The sequence below is a fragment of the Aptenodytes forsteri genome, unplaced genomic scaffold (assembly GCF_000699145.1).
Source record: "Aptenodytes forsteri isolate BGI_AS27 unplaced genomic scaffold, ASM69914v1 Scaffold280, whole genome shotgun sequence".
In the NCBI taxonomy this organism is placed as follows: domain Eukaryota; kingdom Metazoa; phylum Chordata; class Aves; order Sphenisciformes; family Spheniscidae; genus Aptenodytes; species Aptenodytes forsteri.
In genome coordinates, this window is record NW_008796042.1 from 1,933,167 (window position 1) to 1,956,968 (window position 23,802).

At 44.5% G+C, this 23,802-nt stretch overlaps 2 protein-coding genes across 3 annotated transcripts in view; one reads left to right on the forward strand and one right to left on the reverse strand.

Annotated features, from left to right (window-relative positions):
* Positions 1–13,213, forward strand: part of ALK (anaplastic lymphoma receptor tyrosine kinase) — a 245,971-nt gene extending 232,758 nt beyond the window's left edge. Inside the window, exons 23-28 of the mRNA XM_019473734.1 lie at positions 5,396–5,493; positions 6,591–6,683; positions 8,396–8,497; positions 9,736–9,870; positions 10,451–10,541; positions 11,860–13,213. Coding sequence (XP_019329279.1) covers positions 5,396–5,493; positions 6,591–6,683; positions 8,396–8,497; positions 9,736–9,870; positions 10,451–10,541; positions 11,860–12,564 — 1,224 coding nt within the window. The 3' untranslated portion in view covers positions 12,565–13,213. The remainder of the gene's footprint in view (positions 1–5,395; positions 5,494–6,590; positions 6,684–8,395; positions 8,498–9,735; positions 9,871–10,450; positions 10,542–11,859) is intronic.
* An 8,519-nt stretch (positions 13,214–21,732) lies between these two features.
* CLIP4 (CAP-Gly domain containing linker protein family member 4) overlaps positions 21,733–23,802 on the reverse strand; it is a 30,295-nt gene continuing 28,225 nt past the window's right edge. For both annotated transcript variants that reach the window (XM_009285573.1, XM_009285574.2), the window contains exons 15-17: positions 23,529–23,593; positions 22,783–22,855; positions 21,733–22,138 (exon numbers count right to left, since the gene is read on the reverse strand). In XM_009285573.1, the coding sequence (XP_009283848.1) occupies positions 21,817–22,138; positions 22,783–22,855; positions 23,529–23,593 (460 nt within the window). In that variant the 3' untranslated portion in view covers positions 21,733–21,816. The remainder of the gene's footprint in view (positions 22,139–22,782; positions 22,856–23,528; positions 23,594–23,802) is intronic.

Here is a 23,802-nt window from a genome sequence, read left to right on the forward strand (position 1 = left end):
CCCTCCCAGCTTCTCGCTGGCAGGGCATGAGAAGCTGAAAAGTCCTTGACTAGTGTAAGCACTGCTCAGCAACAACTAAAACATCAGTGTGTTATCATCAACATCATTCTCATCCTAAATCCAAAACACAGCACTGTACCAGCTACTAGGAAGAAAATTAACTATCCCAGCTGAAACCAGGACACTTAATAGCAAATATCTTTAGTCTGGAGTTTTAAAGATTTTCCCACTGAAATCAGCATCAATAGGAAATGACAGTCAGTCAGAAATGGGTGAGAAATAAATTACGACTTCTAGAGAAGAATCAGTATTTCAGAAGAATAAAGTTTGCTCTGCGTCCCTGGATCAGAAAGGCATCCAGATGTTGTTGAAGTTTAGCACCAGGGCCCAGCTTCACACTTTGTCTCTACATTTCTTTGACACAGGGCAAAATGCTGGATTTTATCAGTACAAGAGAGACACAAATTGGCTCTAACAGATATAAATAAGATTCTTCCTCGAGGCATCTGGAAACAGATCGACTTTGTATTTTTTCCTTGCAGTCTGGTTTTCAGACATATAAAATGGTCTGTGTTGCTCAGGAGCACCGCAGTCTTGGATAGGTTGCAATAAAGTGGCTCCTGCCTGGATAATAAGGCTAAACACCCAGAAAGTCAAGATGTTTGAAATCTGAGCAAGCAGTCTTTATAAATAGAGGTTGGTTTTTTGTAGCACCTAGAGATGCTCTTGTCAGCTCATACAAATGGGCTGAACTTAGTGGTAGGTGAATGGGAAAATTCATGTTTTGCAATGTGGGCTCTGCTCTCTCCCGGTGCAGAGCAAACTGGCATGGGCAAGGTATGCTGCCTGGTAGGTGCTTTGTTCAGAACTGCCAGGACGGGCTGTGCTAGATGTGTGAAGTGGCAGGTGAAACAGGATGGCGTAGGGCAAGGGCATCCATCACTTTGCAATGGAAGCATCTTTTTGGCTCGTTAAATTAGACAGAGAAGCCAGCCCGGTAACAATCAGGATCTTGTGAGGAAGCACCCAGAACATTAGTCCTGAACAGCAGGAATTTTTACCTACTTGCAGTAAAATGAACCAGTTGCTTTTGTGAATGGAAAGCCCTTAATCTTTATAGAATGCAGCCATGGGAGCCTTCTGATCTGAGGGGTTTCTTTCTGTTTGCCCCTACCCCAGTCATGAGTTTCTCCTTGCATGCCAGGGCTTCCATTTCTGTTAGCGGTAGCTCTGTGGAACCCCTGTGAAATCTAATGTCAGAAGAGGTAGGTGGTTCACTCCAGGCACAGCATACATTACTTCCTTGGTATTTCTCTTTATGCCTTCACAGTCTCTCCTTTCCTCTTCTTTCCTTGTCTTTCCTGACCTGTTTGAGGTTATCTGAGACTGACCATAACTACTACGACACACAGGGACTGTTCCCAGCACCTTGAAGATCCTCCCCTATTCCTGCATTTAACTTGCTACCAGGACTGAAGCAGACGTGGGACTGATGCTGCTGTTTTCTGCTCTGTCCCATGCCTGTCACACTTTGGGAAAGCTGAGGTTCAAATGCAGATGGGCAGTTGCAAGCTGGAACTGATTCAGAAAACCAGTTTCCAGTCCCTCTTTAACAGTTGGGTGAATGTAGACAGCCTGACTGTGTGCAGACACAGATCATTTCTGCTCCACTTTTAACACCTTTTAACAGCCTTGCCCTGCTTCTGCTACCATCCCATGTGGTGGCTGCCTGGTGAGAATGACAGGGTAATTCATTGTCTGGCTGCAGGGGCAGCTTCTGCGGGGCTAATGGCACCTGTGAGTGCTGAGAAATCAGCCTCTGCTGCACGTTTGACTGCTGGCTCAGAAACTATGAGGCTAGGAGACTGACTGATGAGAGATTAGATGTGTGTGAAGCATTGAAAAACGTGAAGTATGGGATCCAGCTGTGGAAGTAGATTTACCCTCTGCATATACTCGAGGTGTGACAGTGTCTCTGTACATAAGGCCCGTGGCTCAGTACTGCCGGATGTATCTTTGCACTGCTCTTAATGAACCCTGAGCTGCTTTGTTCCTCCTATCACTCATTCAAGGAAGACAGGCAGGAGGTAGGCATAGCAGACTGGACGTCTAGTTTTCCAGGCCCATTAAAGGAAAGGAAAGATGGGAAAGGTGCAGAGTAAACAGGCTTCGATGAGCTTTGCTTCCAACAGGAATTAATTGAACACACAAGACCTAGCTGACTGACTCAGTAACAGAGGTGCACTGCTTACTGTGCAGTAAGCACCGTATGAATTACTGTTGTCATTTCCCCTTGTTTTTTTCCAGTTTTGTATTTTCCAGCTGATTTCCTTACTACCTTGTCTTTCCCACCTACTTCTGCTTTCGGCCTGATTGCAAAAGAGGGGTTTACGTGTTCATTCTCTACCTTCATCCCCCAGTTGCTCTGACTGACTCCCCTGCCAGTAACTTCAAATTCATTTGCCAGTTTCAGTCAAATTTAATAGAGGTGTGAAAGGCATTAACTTGGCATTAATTCCAAGGCTTCAGGAAAAAGAAAGCACCACACTAGAGCATCCACTGAGCAAAACAGTTGTCTTGTTTGGCTTGCCACTGGCCAGCAAGAACCTGTGTGACTTGGAGCAAGATACACGCAGCATGCTGCCGTGCACTCAGCCACTGAAAAGCTTGGAAGGGAGCAGAGGGGAATGGTGGAGGAGAAGGTGAAGTGAGGGAAGGGGGAACTTAAGACATTGCGAGGGACATGAAATGGGAAGCTGGAGCTGCCGCAGGCGGTATCAGGACATGGGATCCAACTTAATGGGAGATCAAGATGCTGCCAGCACAGGTTATTGCATGTTGTTCGTATGTGTTCTTCATGTAAAGAATGACAGCAATGTTCAGCCCACACGTAATGAGTTTTCTGGACTCTAAGCAAGAGTAATCATATGTGTAAGCCAAGTGTTCATTCAACATCACTGATACAATACCAGTGACTCTTGTGGAACATTGTCAGTTTATGCCACCCAGGCCTACTCCGTAAGCTTCAGATTCATACTTCTCCATGGGTCCAGAGTTTACAGCCCTGAAGGGTTTCTGTGTTCCATTTCTAATAAAGTTTCACATCTATTACCGGATTACCCCTTCCCCCTCATCTGGAGAGAGGCAGTCTCATAGATTCAGAGACGCCTGGAATCGGAGCCTTCGCTCATATGAGTGTTGCAGAATTGTCCATTCTGGGAAGCTCAGTGCTGATCTTTCTCACACGCAGCACAGCAATCAAAGAACAGCTTTGGAAGATAAATCGTATACGGATAAATTATTTCCTTCTTTTGTGTTGTGCAGCCTGTTGCATAGAGCAGTGATTACGCTGAACAATACACAGAATTTCATTCACCTTTAGCAAGATTAAGCCTCACCCAGGGAGGTATCACACTAGTGCTTCCAGCATGCCCACTGCTCTGAGCAGCGGTGCACTGCAGCTGGCATTGTCCATTCATCTGGGGAGCACAAACTGTAAAGTGAATCCTTTGGTGTCTCAAGGCTGCTCCCCTTGCAAAATGAATCCCAAACCTCCATTTTTCAAACAAATTACATGGCTAAATTGTCCTTGGCTGGGCAGTCACATCTGTTTTAGGACTGTGTTTAGCCAAATAAAAGGTGGAAGGAATTCATCCAAGGAGGGGAAGGAAGGGAAAAAGAGAGAAAAGCTATGCTGTTCAAATCAGCTTGTGGCTTCAGCCTACTGACTGCCTTGCAATATAGCTCAGGTCTGGAATCGATTGCACAGTAAAGAATTGGGCTTTTTACTCGGTTTTCACTTCAGGTTTCTGACCCTTGCTCAGAAGAGGAGGGAATGGGTAGATCGAGATATTCATTTCCCTTTGGTTATGCTCTGAAAGGGAAAAAGAAGGCATCTGCATCCTTTCTTACTGTAGCCATCTTGTGTAGCTGGTGAGTCACTTTAACTCACAGAGGTAAAAAAGATTATTCCCCCCTCCCCACAAAAGCTGCGGGGGAGAGGCTTTATGTTTTCAGGAAATGGTTACTCTACAAAAAGAAAGGTTTAGGAGGAGATGCAGTCCGGTGTTTTAAAGAATCAGTTAAGTCTATATATGCGATGAACTATACTGTGTAAATAACAAAATATAGGCAGGTGATACATAGTCACAAATGATTTTGTTTTATGGCACTGCACTGGAAAAAATAGAGATGCAGCATTTTTCAATTATTTCATTAGTCAAGTATTGAGACCAGGTTTTTTCCTAATCTCTTCAGAAGACGTTAAGACTTTTTTAGGTTTTACTAGCCAATGCCCACTGTTTAACTACTGGCTGCTGCCTGCTGCAGAGCCTGGACTTATTTCCAGTCCCAGTTAGCAGTGGTTTAGATCAGGTAGGATGGCCAGCACAGCATTGCATCAGTCTGGAGATATGTTTCATCACAACAGAAGGGCTGGCAGAGCCAGCAGTCCCTGTCACTGGAGAATCCGTGCTGGTTTGTGCATCAGTGGGAGAGACCCATAGGCAAGTGTGCCTTTTGGGCACTGGGCAGAATGGTAGGTGTCATGAGAGAGAGCTAGAGGGTGGAATAGGCTTGTTTGGTCCAATAACTAAGGCCACAGATAAACACTTAGGTAGCAAATGGCTGCTGTGGAATAAGCAGTCACTGCCACCCAGTTGTTTGTCATCACCCCGCTGGCAGCAGTGGTTTCCTCCTCCCCCACAGGACTGGCTGCAGGGATCACTGATTCACACCTCAGTGCAGAAGCTGATGGTTTGGCTTCAGAGGCTGGCAAACGTGAGCCGGTGCTAAGCCTGCCCTTTTCACTAAAGCATCTGGCTCCTGCTGGCAAGGGCTGTAGACTTCATCAGAGGGGCAGGAACAAGGAGTTGGCAGCCTTAGTCCTCCATAGCTGTTGGCTACGCAAACCTCTGTCAGTGCTCTGAGGGGCAAGATAAAACCTACACAGATGTGGAGGAGGGAAAGAGCAAATGTGACTCATGCCGTTATACAAAATGTCATTCTCATTGTTCAAGGTGACTTTAGAGAGGAGCTAGCAATTATACAAAGAAACGGAGTGAGGACCAGTTCAGGCTACAGATCTTGTCAAAAATCATGCTGAAAATTCAGAAGCGTCTCCCATGAGAACTGGGGGAAATTCTTACAGGGGCATCCCAATGGAGCTGGAAAGTCAGATCCAGCTGTTCTGATTCTGTCCCTGGGATTTGTATGACATTGTGCCTGCACATCCTTTGCATAGTTCATGGATATGAACTCTCGCGCATTTTTGTAATCCCTTTGTGTATTAACATCTGAGCTACGTCACTTGTTGGAGAATTCCCAGCGCTGTATCAGTGATGAATCATGCCATGTTCTTGCTTTTAACCCACGTTTGTCCCTTGTCTTTTGGCAGAATCAGCCCTCCTCCCTTTCCATGCTGGACTTGCTCCACGTGGCTCGTGATATTGCTTGTGGGTGTCAGTACCTGGAGGAGAACCACTTCATTCACAGGTAGGTGAACACATCTGTGTCAGCATAGGCATGACTTGCATACAGGCCGGCACGGACTCGTAATGCCCTGCTTGATATGTTTATGTCCTGCTGCACTCTAGTGGCTGGATACCTTTAAACAAGGTAGCTAAATCAGAATAATAGAAGCAATTAACAGAAAAGCTGCTATAAATCAGGTTGCGGAGGTGCGTAGTTTTACCAAAGATCCTGAGCACTGTCTCAGTGCCTGTGCTTGTGCAGCCTGTTTGGCTACTCTGCAAATGGAAACACAATCTTGTGACAGAAGTCTTCAAAGCTCTCCCCATCATGAATTTTGCTTAGTGCCTTTCTGCTCATTCTGGAACCCTTTTCTTCTCCCTCTCGAAGAATGGCTGTACAAGTACAGCCAGAAGTGCAACACCTTGTGACTATTGTTACCTGCTCCTGCAGAACAGGGTGTTTGGCAAGTGTCTAAAATTCTGCCCATTGAGTAGAGATGAGTAGAGAGAGATTGTTGTTCACTCTTCTGAAAGAGTTACCCACAAGGTATGCCACCGTGTTATTCAGATCTCAAGGTTTACTTCAGCCCAGCAGAGGTGGAGCTGGAGCTTCACCTGCATACCCAGATTCAGGCCCATACCTTCAGTCTTCAGAGCAACACCTGCACAGTGTTGTTCTTCCTGTCTCTGACAGTATGACACCCATTTGACAATACTTGAACGAGCACGCTAGGAACAGGTCAGTGGATCGTTCCCCAGACAGCTTGATGTTGGGACTAGTACATTGCTGAAATCAGCCCCACTGTTTGCAACTCCTTAGAGACTTAAAAATAGTTCCTGGGGTGAAGGGAGGCTCACAGGAGGCCCATCCTTTCAGCTGGAAGATGTTGTGTGAAGTTTAAAGAGGAAATGATAAAGAGCAGAACTGCTCCTGCTGTTGGGTAGATTGGAATTTGGGACATCACTAGTTATCCATAAACACTGACTTTTCTGGCTGTTGTGGGCTCTTTGCATCTGAGGAAAGTAGGTACTATTCTTTGTTTTCTTTTTGGCTTGCAAAATTGTCGAATGATTAAGTGGTTCTTCTCTTTCTGTTGCTTTTCTTCCCTTTCCTTGTAGAGATATTGCTGCCCGGAACTGCCTCCTTACCTGTCGAGGGCCTGGGAGAGTGGCTAAAATTGGAGACTTTGGAATGGCCCGGGATATATACAGGTAGCAGAGCTAAGCCCAGGGTATCTGCAAGTGGAAGCTCGCTAAAATGAGGGAGGAGCAGTGCCTGTGCAGGAGAGCAGGCTCGTGTGCTGCTCTGCGTAACCTCAGCAAGGCGAGAGTGGAGAGATCCCACTCCGGTGAATCCCAGCCAATGCTTTTTTGGTGTTTGCCTTCACCTGTGGTTTAACTGTGCTCTGGAGACTTTTCCTACTCCTGACAGCTTTCTTCTGGGTAATGAAGTCTGATGGTCATGGAAGGCATTTTTCCTCCCTCTTGTACTCTGTCCTCAGTTTCTTGTCTTTACTTTCTCCACACTGAATGGCATTGATGTGCCCTTTTGTTTTGTGGTCCCAAATCATTCTGAGTTTAATCTCTCTCTTTGATACTACCCCTGCCCCTTTGGTTTGGTGTCATCAGTAAATCTCCTCAATTTACTGCAGCTAAAGGAGGAAGGTGCAGAGGAAGGTCAGGAAAATGTAATCACCCAAACAGGAATTCAGCCAGGACACAGGGTTAACTACTCTGCTCTTGCGAGAAGTGCCAGGAAATCTTTAATGACCACGAGCAGTCAGGGCTGCAGCTTGATATCTCATCTTCCAGAGAGCACCTCCAGAAGTGCAGCACCATGTCCTGTTGTGCTGAGAAAGTGATTTGCCTCTGACTCAGAGGAAGGAATGCCTTGTACTCAGTCACCCACACTGTTTATTCCAGTGCCTTGCCTTCTTTTTTTCCTGCTTCGGGATTCTCCTGTGCAATTACTAAGCTAGGCCTGGCTCTGCTTAGCTTGAGATCTGACAGTATCACAGCCTGAGGTGATGCAAACAGAGTGCTACCTTCAAAAACCCAAGTGTCTCACAGCTGCTATTTTTTTCCCCCTCCTCTCTCTCCCTTCACAAAGAGCCCCCACTCTGCCCCACTGTCAGATGGGACAAAGTAGCACCTGTCACACTCACACAATCAGCAGAACCGACTGCCAAGATGAATGCTTTGGTGCTGAGTTTTCGAAGGTGCCTTTGAAGTTTGCACATGTTTCTGTGTCCAGGAATATCCTTTGGATGCTCAGGCTGTGCAGTTATGAACAGTGATACCAGCTTGCATGAGCAGCCTCCTGCAGCTGCCAGCACAGGATGGGGGCTTGTAGGTTTTATTTTAAATGACGATGACACTAAAGGACTGATGTAATTCCTGCCTCAGGAGCATGGGAGGTGGTTTTTGTACTACTGCCCCAGCTCTAATAGCCAAGCATCCTCCTCATCAAGCTCCTCATTCTTATAAAGGGTTTTGGATTTCACTTGCAGTGCTTTAGACTGGGTACATATGGGACAGGCTTTGTTTATTTTTGGTGGGGATGCTCTAGGTGACCACGTGTGAGGTGAAGTGGAGCTCTTGCTGTGGCTGAAAAGTGCAGGAGGATGGCTCTGCCAGCAGCAGTTTACTGTGTGAGTAATTCACTAGGAGTATGCGCACAGATAAGGATAACTTGGGTTCACCAGACCAGGCCTAAAGCGAGGGAGATCAGAGCAGTCCCATGGTCTGCCTATTTCCACTATTTTTGTGAGAAGGAACAGGTCTCTTCAGCATTTTTTCTGCCATGCTGTTTTGCCTAAATTAGTCTCTCCTCTGGCTCATAATTTTAATATTTGTAATTATAAAAATCCCAAATTAATGGCGTTTTCTGAATTCTTGGTTGACTTTTTGTTTGTTCTTTGCAGAGCCAGCTACTATCGGAAGGGTGGGTGTGCAATGTTGCCTGTCAAATGGATGCCTCCTGAGGCTTTCATGGAAGGGATATTTACATCAAAAACAGACACATGGTGCGCTTCCTTTCCTTCTCTGTCTGGTCTGTCTGTCTGTGTTGTAACCACTTTTCTAAAGTGTGAAGGTTTTGTAAAAAACGCATGTTCTTGTTCATTTCTTCTTTACTCAAAAGACAAGCTGGGTCTTTCAGAGCCAGTAATCTTGGAGGAGACAGGGGAACAGAAAGATCAGACCTGTGCAAAGGCGGGTGCTGCTGGGGAGGTGAGCAGGCAGGGAAGGGAGGTTGGGGCAGATGCAGGTGCTGCTTTGCTGCTACAGGGAGGAAAACGTTAGTTCCACACTGAGGAAAGTGGCACCGGAGACTGCAGACAGGATCCATGCTGCCAGTGAGGGAGAAGGGCATCATGTATTGTGGCTTTTATCTTTCTCCTGGCCTGCAGCAGCACTGTAAGCTCTTGAGTTGCTGGTGGCCAGAGGAGGGGGAGGGAAATTGGGTGAGCAGGAGGCAAGAGCTCGGGACGTGTGGAGGGGAAGGGGCTGGTGGTCAGGACACAGCTCCTGACCTAGCCCCAGCAGAGGGGTGGAGGTACACTCTCTCATACAGCTGAGCTGCTGCCTGTCTCAGCACCAAGCAGAAGAGTGTCCCATTGCTGCACATAGCTCTTTGCAATTTTAATCAACAAGATCATGATTTCCAAGCAGCTGACCAGGTGAATGCTTTGGAGAGGGTCCTGTCCCAGCCATTGTCCCCAGGGTTTTGCAGGCCACACCACACAGGCCCAGGGCTGCGGTGTTAGCTAGGGAATGTTTTTATTGTACTCTGAGCTACAGGGAGGGGCTATGGGGCTCAGAGCATCAGTGGGGATTCACTGGCACGTTATTTCATGCAGCTTATTCAAGAGAAAAAGTTTGTCATAAGTGATCAGGCCGCTGCTCCACTCAGTCCTGTCTCCAGCAGTGGCTGATGTCTCAGAAAAGCATAACCTGACTTTCACATTTGTTACATCTAGTTGAACAGTGCTGAGTACAATGGCAAGGCCACCATATTCACCTACCTATATCGTAGACTTCACTCACTTAACAGTCAGCTACTAGTATTCATTAAATGATTCAAAGTCCACCGTTACAACTGTGCAACTTATTTATGTCTGAATCCTGCAGCAGCGATTTCCACAAGCTGCCTGAGCACAGACTGCAAAGAGCAATGCTGATGGGACTGCAGCTAAGGGCATTGCCCCTCGGTGATGGTCATTCTCGTATCCTTCACTTTGTTTTCCTTCGCTTCTGTATTCAGGTCCTTTGGCGTATTGCTGTGGGAGATATTCTCTTTGGGATACATGCCCTACCCTAGCAAAAGTAACCAGGAGGTTCTGGAGTTTGTCACCAATGGAGGAAGGATGGATCCACCTAAAAACTGCCCTGGCCCTGTGTATGAGATTTTAACTTTGATATATTCATGCAAATAAGTTTCTGTTTCAAATGCTGTTCTCTAGTCAAAAGTTAATGACTTTTAAGATTGATCTTATCATGGCTGATCTGCCTTAATTTGACTTGAGTGCCAGTGACTTCTCTACTATTTAATTTTTCTGTCTGTTTTGGAGAACAATTCAGGGCCCCTTTGAGAAGTACTGGCCACTGCTTGTTTGGTCAAAGGGGGTGCAATATTTCTGTGTCTTAGGTTAGCTGTGAAACTGCAAGTGCATAAGACTTCACAGGTAGGGAAAACTGGGCTCCATTATCTGTAGCCCTGCCTACCTTTAGTGAATTGTCCAAGGGTTTTTGGGTGGGCGAGTTATTTCTCTGATGTGCTGTGGATTTAACCCCGCTGGTGACCACATTTCAGTGGTTACCAGTACATCAGTTGTCCGACTCCAGGGAAGGCAGAGCACTCTTATTTATTAGAAGTCAAGAGTGGTGATGCGTGCTTATGGTTTTTAAGCTGCAGTGACTAGCTGTTAGGTACCAACAGGATCTGCCATTTATGAGCATCTCCCGTTCTGCTCTTTCAGTTATCGCATTATGACCCAGTGTTGGCAGCACCAGCCTGAAGACCGGCCAAATTTTGCCACAATCCTGGAGAGGATTGAGTACTGCACTCAGGTATTGGTGTTCATTCGTCTCAAATGAGTTGGGTGGAGAGGGTTCTTGAGGAATGGTCTAGGCAAGCCAGAACATGAGATGAGAAGGCAGCACCACATTACTGCAGTCAGCATTCCAGCGAGACTGATGTCAGCCTGCGACCAGTGGCTGGGATATTTACCTCATCGGGTGGTTGATCATTCTTGTCTTTCACTGCTGAAAGGCACAGGCTTACACAAACTTGCACAGCTTTACAAATAGCAGACCTGTAGCTCTGCTTCTGCTTATAAAGGCACGGATTCCAACAAGCAAAAGAGCTAAGGCACGCCAGCACCCGTACGCACTTCACGTGCTTTATATGTCAGCCACTCCATTCCAGTGTTTACCCTTAAGATGTGGTCAGCACTGAGCAGAAATGGTCCGGCTCAGAGCACCCTTTGCAGGTGGCTTCTGCAGCTGTCAGCAATTTTCTGAATCTGACTGCGCTGGAGAAGGCAGGTGGAGACAGCCATGCTAAAGGAGTGGGGATTCTAAGGCTAGGCAACGGGGAAACGATGTGGCTGGCTTTCCAGGCTGAAATCTGATTTATTTTTTACCACCATTTTTAGCTTATGAGGAGTGGAGTAGTTTGGAAAATGTTTTGCTGCCTGCATCAGCGCAGGCTTCTTGTGTGGCCTCACACAGTTACTTGCCTCAGTCAGTTTGCTTTCCCTTACTGTTTCGGAGGCTTGGTCTGTTTTTCATGTGTGTTTGGATCATGGGATTGGGAGGCATTGTTTTCTGCTCTCTATAGCTTGCCATGGCGTCTAGCAATGATTAAAGGTTGCCCAGATGACCACGTTTTCTTGCAGTTTAATTTTCAAAACTGCTTAAATAGCTCAGAACCACAGTCCCTACGGATTCAGGCTTCAAGGGGTCTGCCAGTATTGCCTTCTGTCTGCATTCCCATTCCTCCCTTGTTGTGTGAAGGCAATACTTTCATGGCTGAAACTTTCTCAATATTATCTGAGAATGTTATGAACTTTGAGATGATATAGATTCCAAAACAACATTCCCACAGGAAATTTGGCTGGACATAAAAAGTGTTTTTCATTGGTTTTGTGCTTCTGCTGTTCTGTGATGAGTTTTACAGTTGCTTTTTTTAAGAGTATCCCATTGCATCTCATGGCTAACTGCATTTTGTCAGCATCCTCTACACACAGAATGTGGGCTCTGAGTAGTGGGAACGATGTTCTGTGGTCATAGCATGACAGCTGTCAGATGTGTTGGGTTTTTAATCAAGTCCGAGTATGCATGATGGTAGCAGACTTTAGGAAATTCTCATTGTTCTCTCCGGCAGGATCCAGATGTCATCAACACTGCTTTGCCAGTAGAATATGGCCCATCAGCTGAGGAGGAGGAGAAGGTAGCGATGCGCCCCGATGATCCAGAAGGAATTCCTCCTCTCTTGGTCTCCACACACCAAGACAGAAAGGATGACAAGCAAACTCTGCCATCTCCACCACCCCTGCCGTCAGCCATCACTGCTGGAAAACCTCTAGGGAAAGTGGGAGCCTTGGAACCGCCAGTGCCGGGGAAGGTGCAGTCAGCCTCAGCGGGGGGACATATCAACATGGCCTATGCCCAGTCCAATCCCCCTTCTGAGCTGCACAAAAGCCGGGGCTCCAGAAACAAGCCCACCAACCTTTGGAATCCAACCTACGGTTCCTGGTTTGCGGAGAAGCAGGCCAGCAAAAACAGTTCTCTGCTGGAGAAGGAGATGCCCGAGAGGGAGAATTTGGGGCAGGAAGGAAACTGTACTGTGGGGCCCAACATTGTGACTGGCAGGCTGCCAGGCTCCTCCCTGCTATTAGAGCCATCTTCCCTAACAGCAAGTGTTAAAGAAGTGCCTCTCTTTAGGCTCCGCCACTTCCCCTGTGGGAATGTCAACTATGGATACCAACAGCAGGGCTTACCCTTGGAAGCCTCCACGCCACCTTGCGCTAGCAGTTACGAGGACCCCGTCCTTAGAAACAAGAGCCACATAACCCAGCAGGGGCCGTGAGAGCCCTCTACTCTCCTGACTTTTCCCCCTGTGGCCCCTGAGCCTTGAAGAGATGTCCTGTTACCCAATACACCACGAGCAAGGGATCTGACAGCATTACCTTCCATTTTGTGCCAACTTGCTCCAAAAGTGCCACCCTCGAAGCTGTAATTTCGACTAACGCGAGAGGCTTCAAATCACCGGAGCCCCAATACAGTAAAAGAAACAAGGGGGAGGGAGGATACAGGAAACAGATGTTAACTGCAAGGCCCAGCTGCTGTTGCATCAACTCATACGCATGGTTGTTGTCATGCCCTTCCTGTGAGCTTTTCTCAGTTGTGCGTTCTCTGCTTAAGTGTAAAGCCGCGGCTCACTGCCTTGAGTGTTTCATGTCTGGGGTTTTCCGTGCCAAACTTGTGGTTGCTGTGGAACACCTGGAGATCTCCTGCAGCTGGCAGAGGTTGTAGTGGGTTTGGGGAGAGCATCCTCTATCCAAACCGAAAAAGGATACAACAGCACTGAGTGGTGACGCGATGGCACATTCCCAAGTTGTGTTCCAGCTACAGTCCAGTCTTCGGAAGTCCTTGAATACACAGCGGTTATGGGGGTGTTGACAGGGCAACAGAAAGACACTGGTCGTACTGCATCGCTTGAAAGAGAGAAGAGAGGAAGCACGGAGGATGGGTGTAGATGCTATGAGGCATTCTGGGTTGGGGGGGGGTGGCTGGGTTTTTTGTTTTGTTTTCTTTTTCCTGTGCTTAAGCACTAAAATTGAGTAAAGCCCTTTAAAATTCCTTCTGTCCTACAAAAGTAGGAATGTCCTTCATCAAGAACTTGTGCGCGTCAAGTGAAGTTTTAAAGGACCACGGTCATGAGAGAAACTTTCACCATGCCCTGAAAATGGACAGCCACCTGCATACCTCAGAGGTTTACAATAGCCTTTGACATACCCTGTACAAACAACAACATAAAGGCGGAAGACTACATCGTGCCACAATCTGGATGCCAGATACTGTCTGTATTTGAAGGGTTTAGAGCCCTTGTTCCTTTAACAAAATATGTGTATGATAGTGGTTTAAAGACAAACACTACATTGACTCATTTTGTACACCTTGTGCATGAAAAATATTCCAGTTAAGTGTATTGTCAAAACATAGATGTAGGAAATAATTCATGTGTGATGATGTGCATTAGTAACTTCAACTTGCAAGGAGCTGTTTAGCATGAATGCTACCAAAAAAAGGGTGCCTATTTCCATAGAAATGGGTGTACTGGAGCATCAGCAGAGGAACGTGAAGGTGTTCTTCAGTCCAAGACTCTTCATTTCAGTGAAGTGACTCTGAATCTGGCCCTGGATCCAAACACTGAGGTAAGTTTCCCGTCTTCATAAGGGAACAAACCAGAATCTGCATATACATACTCCTCACCTTTGAGATGTGCAGATTGAAATCGGAGGGCTTGGTTTGGGCCACCACCCTTGTAAATAAAACATAAGGGGGGGGCAGTAGTGTGCTCTCCTAACCTGCCTTTCTGACATCTCTGATACACAGAACTAAAACCCTTTTTTAGACAAGTGCCAAAATTGTGCGTGGTGGTTGGTTAACGGGGCTGTGCTCTTGTGCTGGGAAGCTTGAGTCAGGGGCTGCTCCGAATTTCAGGTTTGTCTGCTAGGAATCCATTGCACCGCTGCTGCGTGGGCTTGGTGGGGCTAACGAGGGTTATGCTTTGGGTGTTCTGCTGCTGTGCACAGGCTTTTTTAGCTTGAACTAAGAGAATATTTGTGATCTCCAAGGTTGGTTGTTAGGCCCGCAGCTCATCATGAAATAGCCACTGGGGAGGAATTCTGTCTAGCTTAGCTTAGTACTGTGTTAGTGTCACACTGGTTTCTCTCTTTCTAGCTCAGTAAATTCAATGGGGTAGTTTTCTAGAGTCTCAGTAAAGCTAATTAATTCAGGAGGTAAGCACTATCAGAACAATTTCTTACACTAGTATATTACTCACATATAGTAGCAATTTTCATTTCAATATTCCAGCTTTCTCATTTTCAGAAGGGCTCAAGCTCCTCATTGTTTTCTTTAGCTCTTCTTTGCATAGGAGCACACTCTTGAGTTTTTGCTGCCCTGCCTCTCACGTGGTACTGAGGACAGAATCTGACCTGTATACTGATGAGTGTTCTTGAAGAATACACAAGAACAAAAAATTGCAAAGTTAATGATCTTTGACTAGCTGAAATTATTAATTCTTGGATCTGGGGCAGCAGCTCTGATGCTGCACAAATGCAGATAAGCTGCCAAGTTATGTTAAAGGTAGCATTTCTAAAGAAGCTTTAAAAGCACAAGCAGCAAGAGATGATTTTAAGTTTGTGCGGGTGAAGGAGGAAGGGCAGGCTTTCCCCAGCCATGGTGATAGCATGATCACTGCTCTGCAGCTTGTGCTGGGCAGTTATCATAGAATTTCAACTGAAATACTCTTACAGAATAATAGGAGTTGTAAAAAATGGAGCTAAACACATTACTGCTTCTTACCTATGGAATACGTGAGGAGGTAATTCTAGTCAGGGGAAGTGGTGAATTACTACTGAAATTCTCCAGTCTGCTGGGTACGGTGTGTTGAGGTAAATGCTGTTCAGCACTAGCAGTTGGTTTTAAGTAAGCTTCCTTCCAGTGTCTCCAGTGTAAAATGCTTTGTTGGGGGGGGGGGGTTGTGTGGGGGGGGGGTTTGTTTTTTTTTAATTTCCCCTCTGAACTCTTGGAATTCAGAAATCTAGTTTGGGCTTATTTTTAATGTAAAAACTCTCTGAGCTCCTCCACAGCAAGCATTTAGTTTGGTACCCGGTACCCCTGGTTTTTTTTTTTAATTTCCCCTCTGAACTCTTGGAATTCAGAAATCTAGTTTGGGCTTATTTTTAATGTAAAAACCGTAACATCTCTGAGCTCCTCCACAGCAAGCATTTAGTTTGGTACCCCTGTGTGCTGTCCAAGCACAGTACCCCAGTTTGCAAAGAATGTTTTGTAAGTATTGATGCTAACCAAATCTTGGCACTCAGAAACAAGGCTTGGAGCATTTGCCTGTCCTCTTTCTTAGAAAACAAATGATCCCATCAATGACAAATGATTTCCGTGAGTTAATTGCCTGGACCAAAGGGTGCTCTGCTACTTGTGTGCAGGCTGTATTGAAGACAGTCTCCTGGTCATTCTGCAATTGCATTGCTTAACTTTGTGTCTGTCCTGTTGGCAAAGCATTGCCAGGATTTCAGTGACAATGCAAGATTTTATTTGTATCACTGGGATGATGTGAAGAAAGCTTTGCTTAATGATACCCGTTTCCTCTGTCACTAAAGTAACAATTCACACTCAGCACTACCAATTACTACACCATCTCAAATTAGCTGAAGGGCTGACGGAAACTAACATTTAACCAGCAAGCATATGAGAGCTGCAGTTGCCACGCAGGTTTGCCCTGGGTGGAAGAATTACTAGCAGCAGTTTGTTCAGTGAGGTAGGCTAGAAGCTTCTGAAGGGCTTTCCCAGGGACAGTCCAAGCAGGGCAGAGGGAAACAACAGAAACTTGGCTTTGTGTGCTGGGGTAAAGCTAACAGACTGCAGTTCAGAGGTTTGAGAGAGAGAGAGTGTGTAAAGAGCTAATTCACTTGACACAGTTGTAAGGAGACTGTGGCTTAAATTTTGTACAAGAAGGTACTTCAGATAATTTATTTCAGCATTTCTCTTACAGCATCTGGAAGTGTTCAGCGTTCATGTTTCTTCTGATCCAATTTCTAGCAGTTTAATTCTAGCACATTTCCTATAGCTGTACACCATTAACAAGAGCATTTTGTCCAGTCGTGAACTAGGAATTTTTAATTTCTGTGTCTAGAAAGATTCACTTGTTCAGTTCTCAGAGCTGCAGGGAACAGAAGGGGCTTAAGTCACCATGAGCTCACCAGACCAAAGCACCCTGGCATGTGTAAATCCCAAATTCCATTATTAAACCTCTCCGTGCTAGGCTTACAGTGTTGTAGGAGAAAAAAATTCAAGTTATTTTAACCCTTTCGCCCATTTTTGTCTGTGACTTTTTTTTTAAATATAGTTTATTGAGACAATGTAAATTTTTTTAAGGAACTTGTTTTTAAGACTGTTAATCTTTTTCATTGGCAATATTTACATTCTGGTCTTATATGTGTCTTCCTCACTCTACAGTGGAAAAGCGGGAAGCCGTATGATCTACAGGACATAAAACACGACTGGGAAAATCCTGTGCTACCACTCTCATACTCTCAAAATGGCTTATTTCCACGTGGATGTTACCTGTTTCCTATAGATGTTAGGTAGGTTTCTGATTCTGTAAGCTGCTGAAGGTAAACTAGGTTGGGATGCATGTTTAATCTACCTTTCCAGTTGTCCTTTCATCTTCCTTTTTGCTACTGAACCTTGTTTCTCCATCATGTGCCTGGAAATGAAGCGAGGCAAGAAATTTGGGTGGTTCTGCTTCCTCGAGGAGCAGTGGAAGGAGCGGTGGCGGGAGAGGGGCTTTGCTGTAGCGAGGGGAGGTACAGGTACCACAGGTTGAAAGCGTGAGGGCTGCATTAATTTGGCTGAGTCAGCCTTTCACAGTGGTGTAGTATCACGGGTCCACTGGCTTCCCTCCCTTATGTGTTCACAAAAGGACGCAGGCTCAGTGTGAGAGCAGCTGCAGCACCGCTGCGCGCAGTCATGTATACACTGCATGATGTAAGAGGTCTGAAATAGGCTATAAAGGATTTAACTTTGCATGTCTGCTCCTGTTACTGAGCCTATCTTCTGGGTGACAAGAACCTTGACGTAGGAATAGCATCAAACAGCCTTTCACAGCAGCAGACATCACTGTTTGTCTCTCCCAAAGTTAAACCCATGACAGGAAAATGTCTGAATTGTCTGCATCTGGCTTCTTTTAGTAACAAGCTTCATTATAGGAGTGTCTGTCTCATGTACAGCAGTTTATGCAACATTGTTTATAAAGGAAGGGCCTGTGCACTTCAGGGATACGATGAAGAAAAATGCTAATATATGGTCATTGAATATTTTGTATTGAATAGTGTATTTGTATTGTAAACAAGTGTAGTGAACCACAAAGGCATGAAGACAAATAAAATGACTGTAGCTGGCTTTCTCTGTGTTGGGCTGTGTAATGATTGGATCAATGTCAGAGGAGGTCTCTGGACGTCAATTTTCACTTGGTACAGTTACAGAAGTGTTAAGGTACACCGACACACAAAGGAGCAGGTGTGGTGTTAAACTGAGACAACCACCTTTCTGGCTAGCAGCAATGTGTTTAAGACTTGTTTGCACTGCAAATGTCATACCTCCATGTTTCTTACAGAGAGAGGTGCCGTTCCTTCTATTACAAACCATCAGAGTTGGCTTTTACCTACAGGAAACTGGCCAGTATAAAAAGAGAGCAAAGTATACGGTTGAAGAGAGCATTTGGGTGTTTTCATTCCTAAATGCTTATATCCTAAGATGTCATTTTTCTTTGCGTCTGGACATGGACTTTGAGCAGGTCTAATTATAAGCTGTATTTTAATACAGTGGAGTGCCAGTAACGAGTCCTGTGACAAACATAGGAAGAGGTAGCTCCTGCCCTGAAATGCTCGCTTTTTTCCCCTCCCCGTACCACTCCTATGCCATAGGTAGCTGCTTTCTCAAGAAATGGTCCTTGAAATTAGGACAGACTTATCTATAAACCTTATTCTCCTTCACTTGGTTCTCCACATGCTCATTCTCCTGCAGGACAGTGCTGTGGTTTAGTTAACAAGACTTTTTTCCTGAGCGTGTATCCAGCAGGCACCTCTCCCCTCCCTCCATTTCCCCCACACTTTGGTTCCTCCCTACCTTAACTGAAAAGGGAGCTCTCCTGTGCTCTTCTAGGAGCTAGTCACCAGACAGCCACCACATACTGGTTTGGATCTGGCACTGGCTGGCAATCTTTGCTCCAATTTCCATTTTTTCCAGAGTTGTCTGTCTGCAGCGAGGCAGGAAAAAGGGTGCAGGTGGGTACTCTGCTATGTGGCTTTCATGGACACGGTTTCAGTTTCCAGCTGGTGTTTGACAAGGCTTCTGCAAAAGCTGAACTCTGTAAAAGCCATGACGTAAACGCTGGACTTGCCACCTGTGCAACACTCTCACTGGTAACAGAGCTAACTTGTCAGATAAACTAGGTTACGTTTTACAAATCTGCAGTGCCAGTTTTGGATCCTTGTGCCTCAGATCTTGCTGGATAGCAACACTTTAAAAGCCCAGGCTCCCTGCCCAGAAAACCATTACTGTCAACATCTGCCAATCACTGAATGCAACTGGACTGAACTCACTAGAAATGAATTCCTGATCCTGGGACACCTCAAGAAAGTTCTCCTCCTCCTGTCACACCTGTGACCTCTCCTTTCCAGCCAGTGTCCAACAAAGCTTGAAAGATTTCATTGCTGAGAGCACTGAAGAAGTACATTTTCTGAAACTGACCCCAGAGACAGGCTGTGGAACAAGGGCAAGCCTCAAAGTCCACACAGAATTGCTGGGGACCATCTGTTTATTTATTTATAAAGCGGGTAATATTTTATTTATATGGTTTATAGGGACTTCCTTTGAGGATCACTTGTCTTTTTTCTAACCAGTCTGGGGCTGTGATCGTACAGACCTCAGCACAGCACCTAATTTCAAACTTCACTGCCAGTTATTTTCAGAAATTTTTTTTATGACATAAAGTGTCCTCCTGCAAGAGTTGGAGAAAAGGATTATGGCAACTTACCTTGGATTTAGGGAAGCACAAATCCCTTCACATCACCAACCTGAAGACAGCCATCAGTAATCCCTCTGGAATGGAGGGACTGATTTATTTCTCTTTCAGGCCGCATAAATTTACAGTGCTTCTTGCGTCCTCGCAAAAGATTCTTAGTGCTACCAAAACAGCTCCATACTGGTAACAGTCCTGACTGGCTCCTCTAACCTACAGTGCTCTAGCTGATCACAGCCAGAGATTTCAGGAGAAGCGTGCAGCTAGCTGAAGCTGAAATTGAAAGGAAAGCACACTACACCAATGTTCAGATAGTATCTATGCCCTCTTCTCTACCCATCAGACAGGATTCAACGAAGTCCTGCAGTCTTTGCTAGCCCAGGCCACTGAGACCCCACTTCCAGCTGAACTGTGTGTAGCTACAGAGCTGTGGAAGGTGCAGCCTGACACCCTTGGAGAAAGAGAGAGTTACCAGTGAAGCAGAAAACTCTTGGAAAGAGGTTGTTGCCATATATTACTTCATCTGTGCAAGATCGGCCACACAGAAATGGTGTGACTAAAACAAACTGCCTGAGCTTGCTGCTCAGGCACTTATTCCCCTTATTCCCACACACTTATTCCCCTACGCACCTCCTGAAGAACTCCAGCAACCCATCAGATAAAGCAGTTGTTACATCCATTCCATCTTGTCAGGCAGGAAGAAACGCATTTCTGATAATGAGGAGTGTTTCATCACAGAAACTAAACTGCCCACCCAGGAGCACAAGGCTGGGACAAACCAGAGAAACGTGCTGTACAACGCTTTGTTTGACACCTGGCAGTTCTGTACCGAATAGCTAGAAGATATAAAAACTTCTGGGTTATGTACTACAGTTGCTGTTCCACACTGGATCCTGTTTGCCTAATTTGTACCTAAGAACAGAAGTGAGAGGATGTACATTCTGTAACGACCTAATGAAAATTTTTTGCCATGCTGTTCACCAGGGTTTCATTTTACTAATACCAGCAAGAAACAGATATTGGACAAAGTAAAGTTCAGTACATCACTGAATATCTGCATCTTCAAATATAAAGCGTTAATTTTTTTTACATTCAAAATTTACAGCTTTTATATTCAATTAAAAATTCCCATAAGGTAGTTAGACTACTATATGCATTATTTTAAATACAGGTCTGGAAAAATAGCTACAGCAGTATTTAAAAGAAGATAACAGCAGCAGAATTCTGTCTAAAAATAGGATATTAAAGTGTCACTTCTTCAAGTAGGTAAGAGCAAGCAGATTTTTTAAGAATAAAATGACTGTTCTGGAACACAAAACCATCCTGATAAGATAATGTTTACATATGCTGAGCAATTAAAATACATTATATGTTTAAAACATGGACAAAATATTAGCTGTTTTAAAAGGCTGATATGCAAATAATGTCTCATCAAGGTGTGTTACAATGCTGTACCTAACACTATCCTTAATTTTATCATAAGACTCTTACAAGAAATTTATACTGGAAACTGTTCCGAAGGAAACAAGAAGAAACATGTATCATAAACGAATCAAATAATGTTAATTGCTTGCTTGAAAAACCTGCATATAATCCATACCACTGGCAGGAATTACCATGCTGTATTTATACAGACTTAATCTTTATGATGAGGCTACTATGTATAGTTCCACTCTGGGTTTATTTGCATTTAAAAACTGTGATGATACTCATAGCCTGCAGCACACCAAACAAAAAAAGTCTTTAAAAATGAGGGAAAGCTCTCCGGGAGAGTGCAAAGTGCATTATTTTAAAGAGTGCTTCTTATATGTAGCTCTTTCTACAAATGCATACAACAAAAAGTGCTTTTCACTATACAGACTGACATGCAGCATATTTGTGCTTTTTAAAGGCCTTTTATTTAATTGCTGCTGTTCACTAGAATAGCCGCAAATACTTCTATTTATCAGCCCTTTTGCGTTCTGGAGGGGAGAACAGGAGGGGGAAAGAAGAGGAGGGATCTGAATGATAAAGTGTAAAAATACTTCACAACTGCTTGAAAAAGGGTTTTGGTTTTTTTTTTTTGCTTTCTTATTGCTAGCAGCTGGTATTGGAATTGACAAAGTGCCTGGTAACCAGAGTAATGTCACTCATTAACCACCTCCTCTGTCAAAAGCAGGCAATGCGCAAAGCATTATCAGTTCATTACTACATGGAGGAAAATCGTTTAAATACTGCATGAATCACAAAGCAACTTTAGAGAACGTTGGAGATACTCGCAGTCTCTAACTGGAACATTATTCAAATAATACAGCATCTCAAACCCAAGATGCTTTTGCAATAACTCTTCCCAGGCAAGGGCTGTTTCACTAAGAGAAACAGAACAGTGCTTTCACTTCTTAATGCGACTGAACTTTTTTCATCTACATATTATTTTTTTATATATATAATAATTTAAAAATAAGTTTGCATTCTAGATGGGGTCTTGTGTGCTTTAAATACTTATTCCCTATTGTATGAGCACATTTTGGCTCAGCAAATATCATCTACAAGTTTTGCCCCGTTAATCCCACGATAGGTTACTCTGCTAGGTCGAACCAAGACCCCGTGGTTCAGCTTACAGGTGAAATAGCGCTTTTCCCCCACAGAGCCATCATTCTTTCCCTTGGCACTTCTGAGTTCAAGTCCGAGCCATATCCCCGGTGCAAAGTCTGTAGGACCAATGTACCTGATTGTCCCCATTTCATTGGAGCTGGTCAGAAGAACCTGAGAGCCTTCATGCAGCTTCACTGGTCCCTCAGTGTTAGCTGTAGTGGTATTACTCCAGCTGCGCCGTAACACAGAGCTCTTGGATCTAGTTAGAAAAAAAAGGGAAAAAAAGAGTCTTGTTTCTACAAAACACCTAGGGCGAATCTGCAATTCAGTGAAGTGCATAGGAAAAACCTCAACTCCCTTTTAAAAAAAAAATTGGTTTTGATCTCATGTCACTAACAAAACATGTAATAAATAACATTAACAGGCTAGTACACATGGCAGTCTGAAATACTTGAAAAACCGATTTCCTTTCACCTGATGCTAGGATCTACAATACTTGTAGGTGATAGCACTGGCAAATTAAGCAGCACAAAGCATTTTATTTGGGGCTTGAAAGAGTTTAGCCAAAACAACTTGTAACGTGCAAGCGTCAGTCAGGATCACCAGGACAAAGTGAAGTCTTTTAACAAGACCCTCTGAACTTCACCCAGCAGTGTGAAAATACAAGAATTTGGAGAATATGCAGTGATGAACATTGGAAAACAATTTTAATGCCAACCTGAATCCAAGGACTGTACTCCTGGATACCCACGGAAAAATAGTCTACTACTGGTCCATTTTGGAAGAAAAAAAATGAACATGTAAAGGTCTAGATATCATACATGCATAAAGATTTTCTTTTGAACAAGAAACAGTAAAGCTAACAGCCAGCCCACCCAAACATTTTAAACTCAAGACACTCACCTAACAAAGGAGTTTCTTCTGTTTATCTCCTTTTGTGAAGATGCAGAAGTGGTGCTTAGACTGCGTCTAAAACCTAAGTGCAAAGGTTAATAAGCTGTGTAGGACTTCTTAAAAAAAACAAAACCTTTTGAACTCACATTCTTTGTGTTTTCTTTTACACTGCTTCCACTACATTTGCTACACAATTTCCAAACTGGAGGGGAGAATAAGTGATGAAACTTCTCATGAAAATAAGTGTCCATAGCATGTTCAAATTTTTCAGAGGACAGAAATGAAATTAAACAAACCAAACAAGGGTAATTTGAAGCAGCCTTTTCACAAAAAGCTTTAGGTAAGGAAAAAGAAGAATAACTACTTCAAGTATCTCACAGAAGTTTTAGTAATTTCATACGGACCCCTCCCTACCCTGATCCCTTCTTCAATGTCAATTTAGATTAAGGAGCAGGTTCAATTTATGGCTGACTCTGATTAGAATGCAATACAGTAATAACAGAAGAGTGTCAACAATCCTAACTCTGACATAATTATTTCTGCCAGTGCAGGGTTAACAACAACATAGTACTCCACAGTTCCTGCTGCAGGCTCCATTTTTAGGAAGGGACCAGACAGACTATTGGCTGGCATTTGGGTTCCTTGAAAATCTGCTGTGCTCTCAGAGAAGTGGGCTTTGTGCAGTAGGTTCTGGTTGTAGAATGGTAGCCTGCAGTAGGCTACCTAAGCCAAATCACAGTGTCTTACGCTCCTACCTGGAAAAGTGTGATTTATTTTACTCGATGAAGTCTCTGTGAGAGAATCCAGCGAACCTGTTAGCCTGAAAAGCAATAACACAATGAAGAAGTCATTTCAACTCAACTCTGAACAAACCTATTGCTGGAGTCCTTCTTGTCAAATGTTGATTAAGTTCTGATTCTTTCCCTTCCCCATCCACCCCCCCAAGAGACACTAACAATTCAGTTGTAATCAGGCTGGTACGTAAGAGGTGCCTGGAGCAAACTAGTTTATTGAAGTTACTTGCCTTTT